Source organism: Emys orbicularis, chromosome 1, assembly GCF_028017835.1.
Source record: "Emys orbicularis isolate rEmyOrb1 chromosome 1, rEmyOrb1.hap1, whole genome shotgun sequence".
Lineage (NCBI taxonomy): Eukaryota > Metazoa > Chordata > Testudines > Emydidae > Emys > Emys orbicularis.
In genome coordinates, this window is record NC_088683.1 from 143891687 (window position 1) to 143915898 (window position 24212).

The following is a 24212-nucleotide window of genomic DNA, read 5'->3' on the forward strand; positions in this document are numbered from 1 at the left end:
GGGATCACAGGATTTGAGGGTGGTATGGTCAGAAGCATTCGCTATGAAATCCAGCCAAGTGTACATGCAAGAGGGGACTCATGATGATCCATCTCAAGGCAAAACAATGGGACAGAAGTTGCAAGCGGAACAGCGAGTGGGGTCAGCTTAGCAAACGTGAAATCTGCAGCTGCTCAACAGGGTGAAAAGCCAATTTGTCTGAATGACACTAATCGATGTGCGGGGGCGTGGGAAGCAGAGGGGTGCAGTGACTATTGGACAGAGTCCAGGAAGGCTTGGATTGGCTGGGGAGCATCCTGTATGATACACCCCTGGATCTGGGGGACTATAAATACTGGAGCGAGTGAGAGACAGGTGATCCCTTGGACTCTTGTTCCGCTTGCCCGTCCCCGGGGAGAAACAGCAGAACACAGGAGGTCTGGAGTTCTCCGAATGAGAGAACAAGCTTCATCACCAGCCTCCCTTCTCTCCTGACCTCCATCCTGAGACACTCCACCTCCCTGTGCTCCCCACGGGTCTCCCATGAAGATGTGGGCTCCCATCATCCTTAGCTGCATGTTCTACACCATGGTGACAGTGGCACAACCGTAAGAGATGTTGAAATACTTGATCAGTAGAGGTAACATTGAGGGGGTCAATGGGACCAAGATGTCACAGGAGGGAGGCAGCAACCATGCCTGTCCGTTCTCTGAAGGGACAGGCTTGGGGGTGGTTTGCAACATCCTACAAGCCCCATCTTATAGGACCAAATCCTACCAACCTGAGAAAGTCCCACTAAAATATATCAGAGAAATGTGATGATCATCTGGGTATATGGAAAGTTGCAACACCAAGGAGGGAGGGGTTGGCAGCTTGAGGGGGGAGGACCTAGGAGTAAAGGGGATGACATTGAACAAAGGAAGGGGGATGGAGGATTTGGGTCTGGGTGACCAGAAGATACTGCCCAACAGCAGGGCCTGTGAGACTGTGGAAGAATCTCCCCCAGGGAAGGGATGGGAGCTTCATTGCAAGTTGGGACATTGGGAACTAGGACTGGACAAAGCCTTGGAGAATAGACTGAACAATCCTGAGCTGGCTCCTGGGAGAATGGTCCAGATGTTAGAGATGGGTCCTAATCAGACCTGAGATTGGAATGACCCAGAGCTCTGGGACTGGTTTGGATTGGAAGTACACAACTGGTCCTTATCTCTATAAGGGCAGAGCCAAGCCCCCAGGTCTAAGTGTCCCCAGAACTTTGGCTGGTTTGGATCTAGATCCAGACCTGAACATTTCAGTCAGGCCCATTAGGTCTGTCCCCAGCTCTGATTTCTAGGACTCCAACAGGGAGCGGGGCCCCACTGGGGATGGTTCCCTTGTCCCAGGTGCAGGTGATTTCTCTATGCCAGGAGAGCTGTGCAGGCCCCTCACCTGTGCTACTGTATTGTGCTCCAAAGGGATACAGCAGTAGCCCCTGTGTGACATGTGCTGGTGGCTCTCAGTCTTGCTCCAAACAGGGGAGGTGTCTACGTTGTAAACCCTGCAATACTGCTGGCACTGATTGGTGCCGTGGGTGGCAGTCGAAGCAGAGAAGCCATGGACTGCATGGGGCCTGGAGACTCCCCTCTGCCCCCAGGGCAGAATCAAGTCCCAGTGTCGGGGCGCTGCCTTTCCTGAGGGATAAACACAGGACTTCAGCCTGTGGGTTTGTGGTTAATGCATAGGCTGGGAGTCTGGAGAGATCTGGCTCTACTGGCTTGGCCAGTGACTCTGTGTCCTTGGGTGGGTCACTTCTCCACCTTGGTTTCCCCGTCTCTCAGACGGAGTTAATGCTGCTGGAGGTAGGAGCAGGGTTCTGAGGAGGTACAGAGAATTATCTCAGGGGTGTGGCAGATGGAGCCTGCTCGCATACGCAGGGTCTAACTGATCGGCATTTTTAAGGTCGGAAAAGAATTGTCCCCTGGGTCAGATTGGCAGGGACCTTGGGTTTTTGCTTTTTGTTTTGCTTTCCTCTGCAGCATGGATTGCCCGCTAGGATCACGTGGCTATATCTCATCGAATCAATTCCCTGTCATTGTGGGGGCCTTGGGCACAGATGCAACCTTGGTCCCTCCTAGATGATCTGGTGGTCCCTTCTGGCCTTAAACTCCAGACAGGTCCGCACAGAGGTTTCTGGGGACTTGGGGCAAAATCTGAAACTGAGCCACACACCCCTTCCAAAACATAACCACTGAGGGGAGGCTCTGGGCAGGAGGGTTTGGAGAGCGAGCCCACCTAGCACCCTGCAGTGGCTGCTCCTGTCCTTCAGGGCAGGGCACAGCTCTCTGCTCTGGATGTTGCAATCTGGCACATGGGGTCGCAGAGCTGCTCAGCTCTGGCACAGGTGGGCCCCCATCATGACGGAGGGATGGCTGGGCCAATCCAAAGTGGCGCTGCAATCCTGTGTGCCAGGCCACAAAGCCACTCACTCAAATTTGGCCCAGACCGGCCCCCATCATGACAGAAGAGTGGCCGGGCCAAACCTGAATGGTGCTGTGACCCCTTTGCCCTGCCACCACCTCCAAGTGGCCCTGACTCTGTGACCCACTTCAAGGGGTTGTGAGGCTAAATCCATTAATGTCTATAAAGTGCTTTGAGCTCCTGTGATGGAAGATGGTATGAGACAGATGAAATCCCAAAATATTTGCTCAGAGAAAACTCCCATTGGTGTCAAAACTGCCAGTGACAGAGTAAGAAATTAGTACAGACCTTAGGGTTTGACCTAAGGTTAAAAAATGGACTTAAAAGGGAAAGGGGATATATAGATATTCCATCTTCTTTTTTAAAAAAGGTGAGCTGCATTTCTAAGCCATACAGCATCTTCCCCACTTCTCCCCACCGTACCTGCAGGGCTTGGTCCTTCCATCTTTGCTCGGGATATGTTCCAACTTCACCACACGGTGGATTTTGATAACCTGGAGATCACAGAGTTATCTGCCACCTCTCCGATAACATACTGATTTGCCTCTGCAGCCATCACCATCCCATAGGAATTAGGAGATTATGGGCTGATCCCCCCAAAATGTTTGCCTAAATTTCTCTCTCCTTTGAGGTCAAAATAGTCTCTGGACTCTTTTCCCTCCTTCTCCCCACCAAATCATGCAGGGAGATCATCCTTCCACCAAGGAGTCATTTCTTTTGTATTTTACACCTAGGTGTAGTTTGGCACATGGAAAATGTGACACATCACTTGATGGGGGGATTTGTTCTTCACCTCTCCAACAGCCCCCGAGCCCACAGAGCTTCCTGCACTCACCCATGATCACATACACGCCCCTGAGGGTGAGACTCCTCAGAGAATGGATGCAAACATAGGTGCCAACTCCGTGGGTACTCCGGGGCTGGAGCACCCATGGGAAAAAAATAGTGGGTGCTCAGCACCCATTGGCGGCCCCCCCCCCGATCAGCTCCTCTCCCTTCCCCCAGCCCCTCCCAGCTGCCAGCGGGCCCCGCTGATCAACACCTCCCCCTCCCTCCCAGCGCCTCCCACCCACCATGGATCAGCTGTTCATCAGCGTTCAGGAGGTGCTGGGGGGAGGAGTGAAGGGGGCACACTTGGGGGAGGGGATGGATCGGGGCAGGGCAGGGGCAGGAGGGGAAGAGGTGGGGTGGGAGCTTGGTGGAAGGAGTGGAGTGGGGGCAGGGCCTGGGGCAGAGTGGGGGTCTAGCACCTCCTGGCAACTTATAAAAATGGCACCTACAGATGCAGAGATCAGGGCGAGATCCTGTTTTCTTTCCATTGGCGGCTTGCTCCTCATTGAATTTATTGAATTTATCACATTCCCCTCACGATTCTACATAATTTGTCAAATCCACTCCCTGATCCTATAGACATTGTTATACTCTCTCCCAGCCAATCTGATAGATGTTGTCACCCCCATCCCTATAAAAGTTGTCACATGGATCCTATAGCATTAGTCCCATTTGTTCCCATGAGGGTGAGCCTCCTAATATAAACTGAATTGTTCTTCTGTTCTTTGTGCCTCCTGCAGGAGATACCTGATCGTTATCCCAGCTGAACTGACCTTCCCATCGGCCCAGAGAGTGTGCTTGGACCTGAGAGGGGTGGAGAAGCCCATTCGAGTGGCCTTGACTCTTGTGCATGCGTCCAGGAGCCTTGTCCTCTTCCGAAGGGTCATCCGGAACAACAGGATCTTGGAATGCTCCAAGTTTTGGGTGAGCAGCTCTCCCGGGGACGAGCCAGGCTCCCACTGCTGACAGCTCCCAGGCTGCTGGTCACATCATAGGTTCTCTCACCAGAGAAAGAGAAAGGAAAAGATTCAGAGAATGAGAAAGTAAAACTGATGCGGGAAGGTGAGAAAGGAGGAGGAGGGAAAGTGAAGCAGAAAAAAGCCAGGAAGGATGGTAAATGGCAGCCTGCATAGTCTCTTCTCTGTTTCTGCATTTATCTGTGTGGCTTCATCGTAATGCTCCTGTTTGGTGAGGTGAAATGTGTCTGACATGCTGCCCTTAGTACCAGATACGTGACCTAGAAACAGCAGAATTCCCCTGGCACGCTGCCTATTAAGGAAGCTCTGGCCATCTTGGCTTTTCCCCACTGTGTCTCTTCATTCACCTCTCCAAATGTCTTGCCTTAAGTTCTCGTCTCTCCCTGATTTCTTCCTTGATGGGCATTTATTGGCCTTAAAAGGTCTGAATTGGCAGCCCTGGGGAGTGGTGGTCTCTGGTTATCCCTGAGTAGGCAAAGCATGGTGCTTCCTACATATCATGTCCACCACCCATGTGCCTCTGTCCTAAACCATCTCTACGAGTGAGGGGGAATTTCAGCCCCCATGAGCCATTCAGTCACTGATCTCCATACAGAGATGGCCAGTGAGGGGGACCAGTTAGTGCTGATTTGTGGTGTCCTGCTAAGGATTGGAGTGAGCCCCCCACAACTCATTACACTGGTGAGACCAGGCAGTGCACAGGCCATCATACAGGCTGCTCCTGCACTAGGGCAAACACCCCCCCCCCCGCTAACATCTCTGCCGTTCACACACCTGCCAGGGCTCCACAGCCCAAACCCAAGAGCAGAACAAAGGCACCATTCGCTGTTCCAGCAGACGGAGCCCCTGGCCACTGAGAGAACGGATTGCATCAGTGGCAGGTGTCCTTCCCGGCAGGGAGGGAATTAGTTGGACGCAAGACACCAGGGAGCAGGGAGAAGATCGTCTGCTTTGATACCATTGGGACAGGGGAGAATGCGCTGCGCTCCTTTCCCATCCCCCGGTTCTCCCCAGTGAGCAAACGATGGCTCCCTCTCTCCGTGTGCAGGTCCCGTCTCCCACTGGGGGCCGGGAGGAGGTTTGCACCGTGCAGCTGACCATCTCCAACGGCCGCTACTTCAATGTGAAGGAAGAGAAGAAGGTCCTGATCCGCAGGGGTGACAGCAGCACCTTCGTCCAGACGGACAAACCCGTTTACACGCCAGGGCAGAAAGGTGAGAGCTGTGAGTGTATCACACCTGCAGCTCTCCGGGCTTGGTCAGGGCTGCCCCACGTTTGTCCCCACAGGCCTGAGGCAGCTGCTGTACGTGTTGCCTGCTGGAAGAAGCAACGGTGGGGAGCAGGTAGGCGGGAGGCCTGACTTGCTGGTCCTTCCTCAGTCAGTGCCTGAGCTGCTCCACCCTCTGCTGGGGGCTCTGGCCACAGAGCATCAGCTGCGTGGCCTGTCCCTGTGGTTGGCAATGGGGGCTGGGGAATATTTGGGGTGCTCATGCATGTGATGGGAGCACATGGGTGGGAGGGAAGACAGACCACATGGAGGATGTACAGCGTGGGGAGACAGGCACACAAGGATGGAGGATATTGTGCAGGGCCTCAGGACTGCCAGGGGACACATTGGTGCCTGGGGGCGGGGGAACAAAGTCTGGAGATACATACAGTCAGCGATGGAGAACACTAGGGTCTAGGCAGGAATTAGCTGGGAGATGGGGACATGCAAGGGCCTAAGGATTGGGGAAAATCCACTCTTGTTCACCTCTCAAAAGGAGGAGCTTGAAGGCCTCCACCTGAGCTTAGCTCATAGCTGTTTATAGGCTTCACTGAGGAGAAAATATAACAGAGACAGACTGCGACCCATAAGCCTCGCAAATTGTCAGAGGAAGTGGGACAAAAATGTTGGGTGTGGGGTACAAATGGTAGAATTTCCTGGGTCTGGCAGAGCTGTGTGGGGAGCCCAGGACTGGACTAGCAGGGGCTGCAGGGCAGGACTGAAGTCCATTTCTGAATGTGTTCCATCTTCATAACTTTTCTTTCAATATTCTTTTCTCCCTTCAGTGAAGTTTCGGATTTTGACTCTGAATGAGGAGTTTGTTCCCCTTAACAGCAAGGTAAGGCACATTCAAGCGGACAAAGGGAAGTTTCCTGACTCCACATCCCCCGCCCTTCCTCCAGTCATCTCCACTCCCTGGCAATTCCAAGTCATGTCTGTCTCTTTCTCCATTAATGTACACAAGGTCTAATAGGCCCTACCCCTCAAGGTAACAGTCTCTAAACTGTTATTAACATTGGATGGGAGCTGGTGCCCGACTGCTAATGCTGAGGCTTAGGTCCAATGCTGTCTGAATCACCACATGGCCACTCCCCAGCATGCGGCTCAGAAATGCCGATTCTCTATTGAATGTATCCCAGCTCTCTTTTCTGGCTGGTTGCGGGATAGTCCAGAGATCTGCACCACACTCCCCTACCAAAGAGGACATGCCAGCCTGTGTAAGCGTCTGCAGACTTCAGCCATAATTACTATACAAATCACATGCACAGCAAGCTGGGACTAGAACTCTTGTCCTGCAGCTCTGAAAAGCTCCGGATTCTACTACCTGAGCCCAAAGAGAGCTTCTTCTGCTAACAACATTACTAATATTTATTTATATTATTGTCATGGGGCAGGACCCCATTGTGCTAGGTTCTGTACAAACACAGATCCGAAGAGGAGGAAATGTCCTCTTTTCGAGCCATCCACTAGAGGCTGCTATCACATGCTCACTCATACATACAGATAGAGCCTGAATCTCCTGTGCCTTGCACATTGTGTAGTCCTTTGCATCCTTTGTAGTCCTTTCCACCTCAGACCACATTAATACTCATTTTGCACAGGTGTAAATGATGGTGCAAGGCAGTGAGAAATCAGATCCAAAGCCAGTAATTCGCACCTGCTCCTGTGTTTATAATTCTGTAACCATTTCCCCTCACTAGTGGCTGGAAGAGTAAATACCCACTATAACCCTTCCCTGTGAAGCCAGTGATTTTAGAGCCAGGTGTTCTCTCCCATTACTGATGCTGTGTTGCCAACGCTCATGATTTTATTGTGAGTCTCGTGGTCTCTGAGTGCTTCTCTCAAAGCCTCAGCTGCTGGAATGATATTGTAAGAGAACATCAGCTTTCATTTGGTTTTAAAAAAGTAAGTTTCTAGCCCTTGTTGCAGAGAAAAGCTTGAAAATGTGAAGCAAGTGCACACCAAAGGCTCAGAAACCAGAAGACAAAGACAAAGAACCCAACCTTTATTACTTTAAAATATCTCATGAATTTTAAAGTCGATCTCGTGATTTTTTGGGAGAGGGCTGGACTAATTTTTTAACTTTTGGGGATGGCAATGCTGCTGCAGCATGTGTAACTAGCTAAGTGACAATGGCATTTTTCACATATCTGTCTGCTGGGTCATTACATTTTCTAATCCTGCTATCTGTTTACTTTTCAGTACTCTGTGATAGAACTCCAGGTGGGTATCTCATAACACCTAGATACCATGGTGATGGATGCTCCATGATACATACATAGATAATTTGAGTATTGAGTTAAAGATATTTCCCTTTGGACAGGTTGTGTGTGTGTTTTGTCCAGTCACTTTTCACAGCAGACATCCCAGAACCTCATGATCAATCTTTTATGAATGGGTAGGTTCTAGAGCTTCAAGCAACCTATGTTGATTCTTGAATTTCATTCCTAGATAAAGTGGGAGGTTCTAGAAGTAAGGGCCCTTAATAGTCTCCTTTTAAGCTATAATATGGAATAGAATTCTGAAGCTTTGAAGACTTCAGCTTTAAAACTTCATATACTATAAGATCTAGGCTCTTTAAAATTAGCAGCAATAAGGTAGAACTTTATTTTAGGCCTATTTAGTACTTAATGGGCAAAGAAACTAAAACCTTTATAACTTTGTGGGTTCTGGGATCTAGGCTCCTCTGAAACTTGGAACCTTTACCAATTTTTGTGTTATGAACTGTGGCTGAATAGACTTTAATGAGAAAAAAAAGCTAGTAGACTTAAAACTTTGAGTTTCACAACTCAGACCATTTTAGAACGTAATGAGCAAAAGCAACTAGAATTGTTAGAAAGTTCTGGACTCAGCCTTTTTAAATAAGCAAGTAGGCCAGTGCTAAGGTTAGCTGCCTTTTTTTCTCTCCGAGAGCAGGACCCCAACAGTAACCGGATTGGTCAATGGCTCGATGTGCGGCCGAGGCAGGGCATTGTGGATCTATCCTTCCAGTTAGCTGATGAACCTTCCCTGGGGACTTACACCATCAACGTGGCCAGCACAAAAGCTTCCAGTACCTTTAGTGTCAAGGAGTATGGTATGATAAAATGTGGAGGGGAGAGATATGAGGAGAGGAAACTCTTATCGATTGATTGTATTTCTAATGTCCAAAAAAATGTGAAGGCAAAACATTTTCATCTGAGTAGTGGGATAGTGATCATATACCATCTGAGAGCCAAGATTAATCACATGCCAGTGGAGGAGTCACACCTGGGGAGGATCGCACCTGATGGGGTGATGCGGGAATCATAGTCAGGACAAGTTGAAATGTCACTTCACCAAGTTGCCTAGTTAATACTTGGGCTGGAATAGTATGACAGCAGTGCTGGAAATTCCTCCAACACCATTTCATTGAGGGATCCCAGCAGTGACCTATAGGACATACTCCTCCCCTTGTTCATTCACTCCTTGCCTACACCCCCCTATACACCCACACACCCTGTTCTCTTGTGAGACCCCTCCCTAAGCCTATGTCCTGGCAGCCTGTTCTTCACCTGCTCTCTCTGGCTTTTCCTTCTAGTGCTGCCAAAATTCGAGGTTTTCTTTGAGGGGCCAATTCACATTTACGCATTGGATAAAACCTTCCCGCTCCGTGTGTGCGGCAGGTGAGGAGGCTGCTTTGCGGGGAGGGAGCTGCTAATCAATGGTCACACACCCCTTCCCCAAGCCCCCCTTCCCCTGAGTCCATCAAAGGAAGGAAATGGGAAAGGAGAAGGGGCAAACATTGGGTGCCTCTTCAGATACCAAGAGATTCACTGGGTAGTGCAAGATCCAAGCCATTGTCTTTCCCTGTGGAAGATCTACAGGAGTCCAGCTGGAGAGTGGTCCTCACTCGGAGTGGGGAGCCCTGTGCTAGGCTGGAGAGACTGTCCCCTGGGAAGATACACATGCCCACCTGGAAAGAGCTGGGGTAGGGTGAGGTACGCATACCAGCCTAGAGAGACCCTTCTTGAGGTGAAGGAACACGCACCATCATGTTTGGGAAGAACACACCACTTCTTATTGCTTAAACTCTGCTGATTGTATTTGCTTCATAGGTGGAGCGGGGTGGGTTTCAGTGGAGCCATAACTGTTAGCAATGGCTAAGGGGCGGGGGGAAGGAGGATGTGTGAACGCTCCATCGCTACTTGGATGGTGTAAACTCCACGGAGAGGGAGAAAATATTCAAGAAGGCACTGAATGGGGAGAGCCAGGAGCGAAGGGGTAAATTTCAGGCTGGGCAATGAGGAAACATTCCTATCACTGAGTTTCTAGTCTGTGACATCGTCCCCCCACCCAAGAAGTGTGGAAGCCCCAACTTGGGTTATTTGAAATCAAACTGAGAAAAGCCCTGAAGAAGAGACTGTAAAATGGGGATAATGGTACTGACCTCCCTCACAGTGGAGGTTTCATTTGTGAGTGTTTGAGATCCTCAGGAGGGAGGCAACCATAGAGGAGCACAGTGCTCATGCCACTGCACACTCTACAATATTTCTATCTTTCCTTAGTGTTTCTCTCCTGGTTTTCTTTCCCCTCTGCCCTGCTCCTCACAGGTACACCTATGGGAGAGCAGTGCAGGGCACCGTCCGGGTGACCCTGTGCCAGAAAGCTTGGAGGTACAAGCGGCCTCCAAGACACTTTGGCACAGATATCTGTGAAGAGTACAGTGGCCAGGTGAGCTGGTTAGCCCGAACGGAGAGGGTAAGCGGGTAGGAAGGGAGCACTGTGGAGACAGAGGTGTCAGGGAGAGGGAGAGACAGGAGAGGGCAGCAGCCCTGCCCATTTTGTAGCATGGGAAATAGTTGCACAAGGCCTGTGTGGCCCAGTAACTCCTTCCTGTCTCCACAGCCCCTCCACCCAGGCACAGCTAATGCATGCACCCTTTCCATTTCCAGACCACCAGCCGGGGCTGCTTCTCCACTTCTGTGAGCATGGCAGTCTTTAACCTCACCTCCTACGAGTATGACAGCAAGCTCAGTGCAGAGGCCTCTCTGGTGGAAGACGGCACAGGTGAGCATAGATGCATGAGACATGTGGGAGCACATGGTACAGGGAAGGTACCGAGATGGAGGTATTTCCAGACTGGTCGCACCAATGGAGTGGGAGGGGATCAGGAGCTCTTCATCCTTCTTTTTGTCCATTCCTTTCAGAGTGTTGCGTCAAGGCATCAGGAGAGCCAGAGAGCATTCTGGGCTGTGTGTGTCCTGCAGAGATCTCTGCTCTGAGGCAGTGTTGCTTCACAATGGGGTTGGGAGTGGCTGTGGATGTAGGGAGTGATTTTACAGAGGTGTGTTTGACAACTCTGGGGAAACACGCCATGCCAACAGTCTCCATGTCTCTGAAGGGTACACACGCCAAGCAGGAATTGTTTAGCAGGCTCCCAGTGGGGGTTACAGGAATAATGAAATGAAATTGAACAAAGGCTGGATAACCAGGGGCCATTCTCTAGGTGGAGTCATTCCCTGGTGCCAGCTTCACTAGCTCACATTCCTCACCCTCTCTCCCTTTCACTTAGGGGTGCAAATCAATGCCTCCAGCCAATTCCTCATCTCCAGGACAGCGGTGACTGCCACATTTGAGAAGCTGGATGATTACTACATCCCTGGAGTCCCCTACAGAGGGAAGGTGATTCTCCCCCTCTCTTTCCTTCCCCTAGTTTGCAAGTGAATTTAGTGGCTGATAAATTGTGCTGAACCAACACCTGGTGGAGAGCTGACAAGATCTCTTTGGCCCCACTATGCATACAGCTTCCCTCCCTCTCCCCCCTGCCAATGGGCCTTAGCCTTGCTTTAGATGTACTCCCACTGGGCTGGCAGAGATGTTCATTCAGCATCAGCTCCAGAGGTACAGCTACCTGTGGGGGACATGTCCCCTCACACCAGGGTCTTCCTGTGCTGTTATTGCTCTCTGCACTCTGCAGGAGTTGGGCATTTTCATGCCACATCCACCCCCCTTCCCCAGTTTGCTTAGGTAGTTTCACCTCTGATGTCTGCTGAGAGTCAAACAAAGGGGTTAATTAATGCCATTAGCAGATGCGGTTGGACCCCTGTCCAATAGGAACTGGACTGACCCACACCAACTCTTTTCACACAGGCCACCATATAGCTGAGGGTGGACAATTTTCAACCACTCTCAACTTGGCTGATGCTGAATACTTTGCTTTAGAGGTGGGAAAGCTTAATATCCCTTTTGCCTGACGTGGCTCCAGACTGGAACCAGTGCCCTAGAGGTGAAAAGAACCAGCTCCAATTCCCCTGAGCCAGCCAGTGCCCCTGCTCTGGGGCTAGATTGGAATCAGTGCTCTGGAGGTGCATTAGTCATGGGCCGGATGCTGATGAGTAGGACACTAAAGGAGATAAGTGATCTTAGTTTTTATGTCCCTCTGTGGTGCAACCAGATTAAACTACAGGATCATCGTGGGGATATTATGAAAAGCACAAAAGTTTACCTCATGCTAAGTTACATGGGGCGACGGTTTAACAAAACATACATCACAGATGGCACTGGGAGAGCTTCATTCAACATGGACACAACTGCCTGGAATAGCTCGTCGGTCTCTTTGGAGGTAAGTCCAGAAGATTCAACACTTGTGTTCGTGAACGTGAAGACTTGGAACTAAACAACCCAGCCAACACCCCTGAGTCTTGCCCTGCAGCCCCCCTGCTATTCCAGTCCTGGGCTCCCCACACAGCTCTGGCAGTGCCGAGTTATTAGGAATAGCCTTTCCCAAGGGAAGTGGTGGAAGCCCTATCTCTTGAGACATTTGTAGCTGGTCATGAACAAAGCCCTGGAGCATAGACTGCCTTGGTGTGGGTTGGGGAGAAGGAGGAGATAAAATGTGACTGTACAGGTCTTCATCCCTAATTTCTATGTGTCTGTGACCTTATCCTAGGGAAGATTCAAACTGGAGGATCTGGTGCAGGAACCTGGGAAAATCAACGTTGATTATGTGAACACTTACCAGTACCTGCAGCCGTTCCATGTCACAACCAAGAGCTTCCTGAAGATACACCCACTGCCGGGAACGCTGCCCTGTGGGCTGCAGAAGAATGTCCAGGTTACATTTGCCCTCAGCCGGAAGGACCTGGGAGAAGGAGCCAGCCGCATGGATTTCGCCTACTACGTGAGTCACAGTGGAGGGATAATCATGTATGGGGAAGGGGAGAGCAGCCCACATTGGGGTGGGTTGCCGAGCTGAAGCCTATAGGGAAATGCTGTAGCTGCCACTTAATTTGGCACTGAGGGAAAGTGCCAGATGGACAGGCACTCAGAGACCTCTGGGTGCAGTATGTGGAGCAGCAGTTCAAACTTCTCCACAACATGACCCTCAGCTGGGCCCTGGGGACATCTCCATGGGTGAGAGAGGAGTTCAGTCTGTGTGGCTTATTCCATCCTTGGCCTCTGCTGAGGCTGCCGAGAGTAGGCCACTCAGCATCAATAGGCATGGTGGGTTTTTAGGATGTGCATACTTCTCTCACTAGGAACTGGACTGAGAACCCCTCATTCCTTTCAGACAGGCTGCCAAACAGCCACCCAGTGGGAATGACTTCTGGTCACTATTCATCCAGGCTTGATTAGAGTCTGTTCTCTGGAGGTGAAAGACCCCATCTCCCACACCCTGATCCCCTGACGCACTCACTATCCATCCCTTGCCCCTGACCTGGAGTCGACTCATAACTGGTTCCCTTGGGGGGAAAGACTCCTCATCCCATTCCCTGATCTCCCTGAATCAGCCAGTGTCCTAGCGGTGAAAAGACCCTTATCTTAGAGCCTCAGTTCCATCAAGGGTACAACCTGTGTGCTATACTTGGGTGCATGGGGTGGGGTTGATTGCATTCTGGGGATAACAGCATGCAGGTTCATCCAGTTTTTCTCCTCCCTCAGGTCACTGGGAAAGCCGGGATTGTTGTTAGGGGCCAGAAGAACATACGGATTGGGAAACTGAGCAGTGAGTTCTGAAACCTGGTCCCAGGGCTGATCTAGAGGGTGGAGCCAGTTCCTGAAGGGCTCCTGGGGGCCAATGGATGTTTCATAGGTTTCCCTTGAAATCTCCCTTGGTTCTGAGTGACCTGGTTCCATGGCAGAGCTGTAACACATGGGCAATAGGTGAGAGAGAGGCTTGTGGGAAGAAATCATAGCAGCTGGGACAAAGGAAACTGAGGATGGAATGATGGAGTGGGGAGGGAGCGAAGGGAAGAGAGACTGAAAAGGATTGAGGGAAGGATAGAGCAGAGAGGAGGACATGGAAAAGAGAGTGGAGGGATAGTGGGAGATGCCTCGATACCACAGTGATGGGTGCATTAGACATTCAGGGAGGCAGAGGGGATAGGAGGAGATCTTGGTGGAATTGTGATGGAAACACTTTTTCTCTCTCTCTGTCAAGCACTGAAAGGCTCCTTCTCCATCCCTCTGACCTTCACCTCCGACTTCACGCCCGCCCCTTCATTAGTGGTGTATGCCATCTTCCCCAGCAAAGGGGTGGCAGCCGACAGCATCCAGTTTGATGTTGCCATGTGCTTCAAAAACCAGGTGAGACTCGCAACTGGGGGTGGTGCTGAGGGGAAAGAGCCGGGAGGGATTGGTGCACCTTGGGCAAACCGGAGCCCCAGAATCTTCAGAGGGGAGAAAATGGGTGCAAGCATTGTGTGAAAGCGCAGGTCCCAGGGGCACAGAGCTTCCACCTAGTAGTGACCAGTCTGTATGAGAGTATCCAGAGTGGTCAAGGCACCGGCTCCATCTAGTCTGGTCTCACTCCTTTTCCTATACCAGATCAGACCATAAGTCTGCCTAATGCAGTACCCCACCTTCCACTGTGCTGGATCAGAGCAATGGACCATCAAGTCTGGTTTCTTTCATCCAGCCATGGCCACTACCTGCTGTTACAGAGGAAAGCGAGGCATCAGGATGCATGTGGTCAGTTGTGCAGTGCTGTAGAGCCATTTACCCTGGGACTTATCACTGCATTGCCTGTCCCAGAGATCTCTTGCTGTCAGAGATGGCCTTTGGGGCCCCCAGAATCTGCGTCAAAGGGAGCCAGTGAATCCTGGGGGGAGTCGGCCTCTGTGGGACACTTCGGAGTGTGAAGTGGGGATCAGCTACTGTCTCAGTGCACGGAGCAGTGCTCTGCTAGCTGTGCCTAGCCTTGGGGCAGAGTTACAAGAGCAAAGGTCTGGGTGATCTCCACTGAAAAGACCTAGCCACCATGCCTTCCCAACCAGAACACTGGGTGGGGCTGAAAGGAAAGACCCACTGGCCCCACTGCCAGCCAGATCAGAGGCACAAAGAGTGAGTGAGCAGAGGAAAGAGCTGGAGAGGGTGTTTGCCATCTGTGAGTGGGGATGAGAAAAAGGAGGGGTGGAGATGGAGGGGTGGGAAGGCCCATAAAGGTAACATATCTTTTTCTCTTCCACTGTTGCTTGCTTTCCCCATGTGCTGATCAAGGTGAAGATGGGCTTCTCAGCTAAAGAAACTCTCCCAGGATCGACAGTCCAGCTCCAGCTTCAGGCGGCTTCTGGCTCGGTGTGTGCAGTCCGGGCAGTGGACAAGAGCGTGCTCCTCATGAGGCCAGAGAAAGAGCTGACCAACCAAACGGTGAATGACTATCTGTCCCTCAGACTCATGGTCACCCAGGACCAGGGATGGATTGAGGAGACACAAAGGGGGAGTGACTTGTGAACCAGCAGGTCTGCCGGGGAAGGGGCTGGAGGTGAAAGCTGGGGCTCTGGGGTGAAGGGTGAAGGGGAGTTTCTGTGCTAGGGAGGGGCAAGTGTGGGACATTTGTCTCTGCGATGGTGTGAGGGTGATAGATACCTGCTCCTCCCTGCCTGATTCTTTCCGTTCTGTTGGTTTCCCTAGGTCTATGAGTTATTCCCTTTCATACACCGCCATGGGTACCCCCACGAAGTTGAGGAATACCCAGATCTATGTGTGCTACTTCCACCTTTATTACCACTGGTGTCACGGAGGCCTTGGTATCCCTATCAGCCGGATGTCTTTAACCTCTTCAGGGTAACTGTCTCTGATCCTTTCCTGGAATTTGCATGGAAATGACATCCGGGAAAACACATGCGAATGGGAAAGTGCCCTCCCCCAACAGCTTTACTCTCTTCAGTCTATTCCCCCGTTCTTAGCTTTAGCGTCCCAAGTGGTGTGTGGCTTCCACCTCATCCCTTGGGGAGACTGTGCCGCAGCGCCTAGAGGTCATCATTACAGGACACTCCCGATTTCTAGATCATTTTCCTCCAGGGATAAGTGTTACCCTTCTTTACTCTTTCCCAACTAATAGCGAGGCAGTGACACTCACTGGCTGGGGCAGGGCAGGCGAGGTGGGCACCTCAGATTGGTGGCAGTAGAACACAGCACTCCTTGGCGGTGCGACCACATTGGGCAGGTGACTGGAGTCACTGGACATTAAATGGCCAATCCGAGTCTCTGAGACTCCCCCTTCTGATGAGGAGAGAGGATTGGAGGCTTCAGTCAGTGCTTGGGGTTGAGAATCAAATGGGGCCTTCAGGAGGTTGTCTGGGTGACTCAGTAGTGGGCACTCTCCCACCATGTGCAACGCAGCCCCAGGTGCCCATAGATTTGTCAAAGCGGGCAAGGCTGTGCCATGATCCTACAAGGCCATGCAGGGGAATCACGGGCAATGAGGCTCAGACCTCTGAACAGCCACAAAGCACGGATGGGCTACTCCTTTCCAGTGTGCCGAGAGGGGGCAGGCAATGGCTTTGCCCCCATGTGCCTGCCACTGGAGCTGGCAGGTCCAAGCGGGGAAGTAAACTGCACCCCAGAAAGGGACGCAGTGATGTGCCACCCTCCCAGAGCAAGCGGGGAACAGGAGTCTGAGGCGCATCCCCTCCTGAGGCAGAGCAGCCCCGCACCACCCCAGACGCAGGGCTGATCCCAGCAGCTCAGATTAGATCACGGTTATTAATGAATCTGACCTTGCCATATTGCAGCTGCTGCTCTCCCGCCCCATCACTCTTTTTCTTCGTAACAGAGCATAGGCCTGAAAATCTTTTCCAACCTCATGATAAAGAAGCCGACTCAGTGCTATTATCCCGTGGACAAGAGGCCGACAGCACCCCCACTAAGGCCCATCGGCATCCTGGGTAAGCTTTATCCATTCCCTCCCTCCAGCTGCTGGATGGGTATCCCTGCATCTGCCTGGCCAATGGATACTGAGAGAAAACCAGGGCTGAGGCCAAAACCCAGAAGGGGGAGTTGCCCAGTGCTTAGTCCTCAGCACAGGGAGTTCTGAGACCTGGGTTCTCTTCGCATCTGTGCCACTGGCCTGCTGTGTTGCCCTGAGCAAGTCACTCCCGCTGTGTGCCTCAGTTTCCCCATCTGTAAAAGGGGGATAATGATACTGCGCTGTCTCACAATGGGATTATAAAGCTTAAATCATTATTGTTTGCAAAGTGCTTTGAGCACCTTTGTTGCTGAGCAATGCAAAGTGTTATAATTTATAACTATAATTAACCTTACCTGATCTGCTCAGTTGCTATCAAATTATTCTCAAAACTCTGCCTCCGCTGGCCAAGGTAACAGTGATTTCCTTTGTAGCTATTCACTTTGCACTCTCTAAACCCTCTGGCTTCTTCAAACATTTCATGGCTGTCTGTCTCTGCTGTTTCTTTTCAGTACTTCCTTCCTCTTCCCCAAGCTGCTGAACAGATCCTCCACTCTCCCCTTTTCCTTTCTCCTTTGTTTGTCTTTCTTTCTGCTCCTTCAGAAGTCCAGGGGGGAGGGGGCAGCGGGACACCCCAGCAGTCAACTCCCAGCAAAAGAGCCATCCAAAACCAAGACAGAGTGAGCACAGATCCCGTTGAACTGGGACAGACTTAAACCACAGATCCATTGTGGGGGTAGCACTCTGGAGAAGCGTGATGCCAAGAGGTGGAGATTAGGGTCGGGTGGAGTTGTCTCCATGTTCCCTCCCTAGTGCATCTGGGACACTGCGTTAAGGCCCTGGTGACACTTCAATGGCCTTTGGATCAGGCCCAGAATTCAAACACAGTAGGCTGCCAATGGCAGGAGAGCAGTGATGTGACTGGTCATGCATTGAGGCAGCAGGGCCCACCAGAGGATCACAGTGGCACTTGCAATTCTCCCAGCGTGAAGGGAGGAAAGCCGAGCCCCACCGGCAGTGCCCTGGTGCTGATGGGTAGGCACAGCATAAGCAACCTCTGCTAAGGTCACCCTATGGAGGCCTCCCCTTCTCTCTTTTCCCCAGGGCCCTAGCCTCCCTAGGACAATGCAGCTTTCCTTTCCCCATTTCCCCTCCTTTCCCAAAGGAGCTCCCATCACCTCAGCCCAATCCCAAGTGCATCTCTCTGCCAGGCTCCTCTTTCCAGGTCCTTGGGACAGCCTAGCTGCCAGCCATCTCTCACCATGTGCCCCATGCTGGGAACACCCACTGCCCCTAATGGGTGCAGCACCCACTTGTCAGTGAGGGGCAGGGCTCCTTCTCAGCTTTGGCACTTTTGGGGGCATTGCGTAGAGACTAATGGGGGGCCAGTCTCCAGAAGTAAGCGTTGCTTTGTCCTTAATCTTCCATCTCCAGTGCCAGACTAACCCCTCACTCACAGACTATCAGCCCTTGCACCCTCCCTCTGCCAGCTGAACCTGCCGTCCCAGTGCTGGACAGTCTGTGACTGAGGGGGATAAGCTGCCCAAAACCTGACGGGGAATCTGTATTCTTTGTTTCAGAGGCTCCTCCAGAATCCACTATCCCAGGGAGAGTTCGCCAGTATTTCCCTGAAACCTGGCTCTGGGATTTGATCTCTGTCGGGTAGGTACTGGCAGCTGGAGGAATGCCATGGGGGCTGAAGGGAAACTGTGCCCTTTCTTGTTAAGTCTGAGTGATTTCTCCCCAGCATTTGTATTAAAGGCCAGATGTAAGAATTCTTAAAATCCCAAATGGAAAAGATTTACCAGTCCCTCCACTGTCCCAGCCAGTACAGGTTTGTTCTCACAACACATTCTCCAGTGCATTATCTAGTCCTGGTTGATGGTGATTCAAGCAATGGAGTTTCCATTGCTCCGTTTGGGGAGGTTTTCTCCCAGTCAGTAGATCCTAAGTGTTAGGGAATATTTCCTGATCTACATCCAGAATCTCTTACTTTGCTCAGTTTCTATCACATTTCCTCCTACATTATCTCTCTGTAGCCTCCTGAACCTACCTGGTCTTTGCATACCTCCAGACAGTTATCACCCCTTTGTTGTCCTTAGTCAAGCAAGACACATTTAATTCATTTGTCTTTGATCATAAATATCATGGCAGGTCCCTTCTACCCACATACCAGATGTACCAATGGAGTCACTGTTGACTCTTGAGAGCAGATCAAATGTATTTATACTGACTCCAAACACCTATTTTTGTCCCAGAGCAAGGGGTTGTCTCCTTTGGTCTTTCTCTTTGAAACAGAAGGGTTTTCTGAGTGTGGATCACATGATTAGACTCACTGCAGTGGAAGCAAAAGCCCGAATTCAAAGATCCCAAAGATCTTTGTGGAGAGGGCCTGAATTCCCCCATCTTGGGTCTGAATTTTGTAGCTGAACTCTATATTTGTAATGTGCCAAACCAAAACCCAGCTGTGAACCTGGGGAGCAAGGTTCAGCTCTCACCACACTTAACACAGAAAAACACTCCTTTTGGTTCAAGACCAAGCATCCCCACTCAGTGGGCATCCTCTACTTGGTTCAACACCAAGTTCTCAACTCGGTAGACACTCCCAGCTGAATGCAAAGTGTGGCTCCCACTCCCAGTATGTTTGGGTTGGAACCCACAAATCTGGAGTGTACCAGGAAACACTAACAATGAGGGTCTGCTGGACTATAGAAGAGTCTCCGCAAGGGAGGAGATGGAAGCTCCATCACTGAGGACATTTAAAATGAGCCCTGGACAAAGCCTAGGAGAACAGACTGTAGGGAGCCATCCTGGCCTGGGGGATGGACCAAATATGGCCCAGTACGAAGTCTCTTTCCATCTCTTTTTCATTCCTAAAGAGGGCTAATATCAATGGACTAGAGAGTTGTCCTGAGATTAGGGTTATTGGCTGCTCCATAATATCAGGATTGCGACTGCACACACTGAGCCTGGGACCCTGGCTTTGCTTCCTTTGTAAGGTGGTGGGTTAAATTGCTTTATGTGATGGCTCTCCCGCTCTCAGTCCCACTGGAAACAGGGACGTCCCAGTCACAGTGCCTGACACCATCACTGAGTGGAAAGCCGGGATGTTCTGCATGGCCAGGCTGGGCTTTGGACTCGCCCCAACCACGAGCCTTGTGACATTCCAGCCCTTCTTTGTGGATGTGACGCTGCCATACTCTGTGGTCCGGGGAGAGACCTTCACCCTAAAGGCCACCGTCTTCAACTACCTGCGGCAGTGCATCCAGGTGAGTGCCCTGCCATTCCACGTGGCAGCACGCCCGATGGAGCAGTCCCTGCCGTGCCCGAGAGCTCTGCATCCAGCAGCTGGGCTTTCCAGGCTGTGCTAATCACTTGCCTACCTCTATCGCTCGCTCAGATCCAAGTGTCCCTGGCTAAATCCCCCGACTTCCGGGTGGAGCTGTGCAGGAGCTGCAGGTACATCCACTGCCTGTGTGCAGAAGAATCCAGAACCTTCTCATGGAGCGTGACAGCCACAACATTGGGTAAGGCAGGGACAGTGGCGGAGGCGCGAGTAAGTCCATCACCACTGGACTGTGACGAAGAGGGGCTGGGTGGCACAGAGAGACTGGGGAGTGTTATATGGAGCCTTTCACCTCTGGGTCCCCACTTGGCTCTCAGTCCAGTTCCTAGTGGGACAAGACACAAAACCACCTTGGCACTAATTGCCTCCCCCATCCGTTGACAGGGTGGATGGGGTTTGGAGTCCCTCTCTCATGTCCCTTGAAGGTGGGGCAGACTCTTATTGACCTGGGGCACGGAGAGGCACACAGGTACATGCAGGGCAAGCTCGCATTGTTGCTGCCATACTGGACCCAGCCTGTCAATAAAGAGGGACTCCAGTTTCCAAGGAGCTGCTGAGTCTTCCCTCTCCACCTGCGTTGAAGTGCACTTGCCATTTACAGTGATCTTCTTAATGGGCCAAAATCACTCCTGGTGTAACATCACTGAGTCACTTACACCAGGGGTCAGCAATCCTGACTAGTCAACTAGACCAGCTGGCCGATCCAGGCCAATGAGACCATTCAGACTATCAGGACCAGCTAGAGTAAGACCTTCCAGCCCCCCGCCTGATCAGTGTCAGCAAAATGTCAGCTGGGGCACATGGCCTCAGCCTGGCACTAGTTGTGAGAAACAGACACTGTTCAATTTGATTGACAGGGGCGGTGAATATAACGGTCAGCACAGTGGTGATGGACAACACGCCACAGTGTGGAGGCAGGAGGACCTTCCCCCCAGCAATGCCACGGAAGGATACACTGATCAAACCCCTGCTAGTCCGGGTCAGTATGAGGCCAGGCTTCCCTCTGTCCCCATCTCCCTAGTTGAAGGGGAGAGGAGAGTTTGGGGAACAAACTTCTCATTCTGTGCCATTGGCTGGAGCCAGCATCCCAAAGCCTTTGCACCAGTCACTGCTGTCCCCAGCGCTCCTCTAACTCTCCTGCTTATACCCTCCCCGTGGCACCATTTCCCATGCCACCCTGCACGCCATACCCACGCTCCCATCTGTGCTCTTCTCGCCTCCATTCTCCATCAGACGTCAGCTCCGGCATGTGATCACAGACCAGGGTGCTGCCTCCCTCTAGGTTTGTTCTTCCTGTTCCCTTGACCTGACTGTGACTGGAACACTGGGGTCCTTGTGGTGGGCGGCTCCAGCCCAGCCCTCTGGGGATAAAGGAGAGAGACCCCAGCCCGAGGCTAATGGGGGTAAAGCTCCTGACAGCTCGGGCACAACCCCTTGAGACCCGAAATCACACATGGATTTTGCGGCTGTTTGGAAATCTTGTTTGTAACCCTGTTTGTCCCCTCCAATGCCCCTGTCTCTGCTCCAACAGCCGGAGGGAGTGCTCGTGGAGAAGGCTCACAGCTGCCTGCTGTGCCCTAGAGGAGGTAGGAGGGCTGCACCGGAGGGGTCTCAGGAGCCTTGTCCCTGCACTCATTGGGGGCAGGGAATGGGACTGGTGTGCAGGGGTGGCAGATAAAGGAATATGTAAAACTGTATTTCTCATTCCGCGTGACAGGAAAAGACAAAAAATAATCCCTCCCATTGGCATTCCACTGCGTCTACCACGCAACCTGGGGAGAGAGCGCCCTCTGCTGAGCCACCCATCCAGTTACCTCTAGCACAGCGCCCCCGAGCACCACACTGGGGCATTGAGGCCAGTGATAACTCAGAGGGAAGAACCCCTCCCCCATTGAGTCCCCCATGCCCCTCCCTGCAGCATTCTAGGTTTTTCCCAGGAAGATGCCCAGCCAAGTGGTGACCAAACTTGAATCTATATGCTTGGAGTTTGGGGTAATGGCTTTCATATTCTGATGCCATTTTATCTCCATAGTCACTCTGCCAGTGCCTTGTAAAGAGTTAGTGCAGGATCTACAACTACTGCTCTAACGGGGATCACAACAAGTAATTAAGGGCTGTTGGTGAGGGATGTGATGGAATAAATGGGGCTAGCCAGGTGAAAATGAGCAAAGGGAGGTACGTTAGACAGGATGATAACAAAGCTGGAAGAGTCTCCCCCAGAGGAGTGTTGGGAGCTCCATCACTGGGGAATTTTTAAAACTGGGACTAGCCAGAGCCCTGGAGAGTGGACTGCACTGGCCGGGATGATGGGGGCGATCAAGATGTGAACACCTCTGATTTATTGCTTACCACCTCGTCTCTTTGGGTGGATTCCTACAGCTTGATTTCTAATGCTGTTTCTTTAACGTGTGATCATCAGGAAATACAGTCAAAGACCCTGTGTCCCTCACCCTCCCTGCTAATGCAGTGAAAGGATCAGCCAGAGCTACCATCTCTGTCTTGGGTAAGTTGCCCCAGTGTGTGAGCTCACTGACCCCTGTTACAGACAAACAGGTGCTGATCTGGGCAGTCATGTCCCATTAGTGACAGGGGAAGCCTCAAAAGATTTGATGCTTGTTTATTAGTGAATCTCTGCAAGATTTTCCAACCACCTTGTTTCAGAAGTTCTAGATTGGCACCCCAACTTTAAAGGGGAAGGGAGTGTCCTGGGGGAAGATCCCCTGCACCTTCCTGAGCAGGACTTTGGACCAAAGAGGCTGCCCCCAGAGAATGCAGGCCAAGGCCTACAATGAGCCAGTGCCGGCTGGGACAGGACTTTGGGAGCCTGGCTGGGATATACTCAATAATGCTCACAGCCGTGTTGAGTTTCACAGCTATAATGCAGCCTTGCAGTGGAGAACAGACTGGCCTCGGCTGTACTGAAGACGAAGGGGATTCTTTACTGAGGCTGCTGGACACAGCCAGACCCTGAGGTTCTCTCTGGCTCTGACTTGTGGCTTCATTCATAGACTGTGCTGCCTAGTGACCCAGTACAGGGCTGCTACCGGACGAGGCAGTCATGGTCGGGGCTCCTGTCTGCACTATAAGAGACTTAATTTAAGAAAGCCCCTGGGATATAACAGAGAACAAGGCTTTCCCTCCCTCAGATTTACAGCATTTTCCACTTCCAGTCAGGTGAGAACAGCTACTGTCCTGTTTGGATTTCAGTGCTTCTGATCTGGCCTGATAAAAGATTGAGGCAACTGCAGTGATGAAACAGAATGACACCCGAGCTGCCACTTACCTACTAACACTATCTGATTGCCTTAAAGGCCAGTAAAATCTCAGGCCCTGCAAAAGTGCCTCTGTGTTACTCTCCCTGTGTAACCTGGTCACCTGTCAACACAGCCAGAGAAACAGCCCCATTGGTGTCCTTTTACAAGCAGGGCTCATTGTAATTAGAGTTCAGTGCAGCTTTTTTAACTGCAGGATTGTGGCAAAGGTTTCCAGTCGGTTCACATTGTATCCAACCTGTGTTGTTTTCTCCAGGTTAGACATTTGCCAAACACCCATAACTTCCCATGAGTCCCCCTTCTGCATTCCCTCCAGCCAGAGCTCTCATCCTGGTAATTAAAGATTGAGCTGTCAGATCCGGACTGGGCAGGGCACCCCAGGTTGTTTTGAATGATCAGCCACAAGAAAGCATTTAAGATTGCACTGAAGGTTTTTTTCCCCTCCGCCCCGGCAGGTGACATCATGGGGACGGCGCTGCAGAACCTGGACCGGCTGGTGCAGATGCCCAGTGGCTGTGGGGAGCAGAACATGGTGCTGTTTGCCCCCATCATCTATGTGCTGCAGTATCTGGAAAAGACCAGGCAGCTGACCCCGGAGATCAGGGAGAGGGCAACGGGATTCCTGCGCAGCGGCAAGTACCCTGAGCCCAGCTCCACTAGCATCCAACCTGGCACCTGCTGTGCCAATAGCCTCCTGCCCCTCTCCTGCACCCCCTGTCACTACTGGCACTGCTGTGCAGTATATGAGTTCATGGGTGCTGAGTTCTGCTCCCGCCGGTGGGTGCTTGACCCCACTCTGCCCCCAGCTCCGTCCCGACTGCACCCCTTCCATGAGGCCCCGCCCCCATTCCAACCCCTTCCTCAAAGTCTCCACCCCAACTCCACCCCCTCCCTGCCCCTATTCCAACTCCTTCTCCAAACTCCCACCCCAGCC

The 24212-nt window shown here is 51.7% G+C and overlaps 1 protein-coding gene across 1 annotated transcript in view; it reads left to right on the forward strand.

Moving 5' to 3' along the window:
* Nucleotides 1–528: 528 nt before the first annotated feature.
* The window catches only part of LOC135885786 (alpha-2-macroglobulin-like protein 1), a 30505-nt gene continuing 6821 nt past the window's right edge, over nt 529–24212 (forward strand). The window contains exons 1-24 of the mRNA XM_065413725.1: nt 529–587; nt 4008–4191; nt 5293–5458; nt 6297–6349; nt 7714–7734; nt 8428–8587; nt 9071–9155; nt 10083–10203; nt 10425–10539; nt 11045–11154; nt 11927–12094; nt 12422–12652; nt 13414–13477; nt 13913–14058; nt 14971–15120; nt 15385–15537; nt 16529–16640; nt 18241–18322; nt 19704–19929; nt 20061–20187; nt 20864–20985; nt 21538–21592; nt 22426–22509; nt 23734–23910. Coding sequence (XP_065269797.1) covers nt 529–587; nt 4008–4191; nt 5293–5458; nt 6297–6349; nt 7714–7734; nt 8428–8587; nt 9071–9155; nt 10083–10203; nt 10425–10539; nt 11045–11154; nt 11927–12094; nt 12422–12652; nt 13414–13477; nt 13913–14058; nt 14971–15120; nt 15385–15537; nt 16529–16640; nt 18241–18322; nt 19704–19929; nt 20061–20187; nt 20864–20985; nt 21538–21592; nt 22426–22509; nt 23734–23910 — 2971 coding nt within the window. The remainder of the gene's footprint in view (nt 588–4007; nt 4192–5292; nt 5459–6296; nt 6350–7713; nt 7735–8427; nt 8588–9070; nt 9156–10082; nt 10204–10424; nt 10540–11044; nt 11155–11926; nt 12095–12421; nt 12653–13413; nt 13478–13912; nt 14059–14970; nt 15121–15384; nt 15538–16528; nt 16641–18240; nt 18323–19703; nt 19930–20060; nt 20188–20863; nt 20986–21537; nt 21593–22425; nt 22510–23733; nt 23911–24212) is intronic.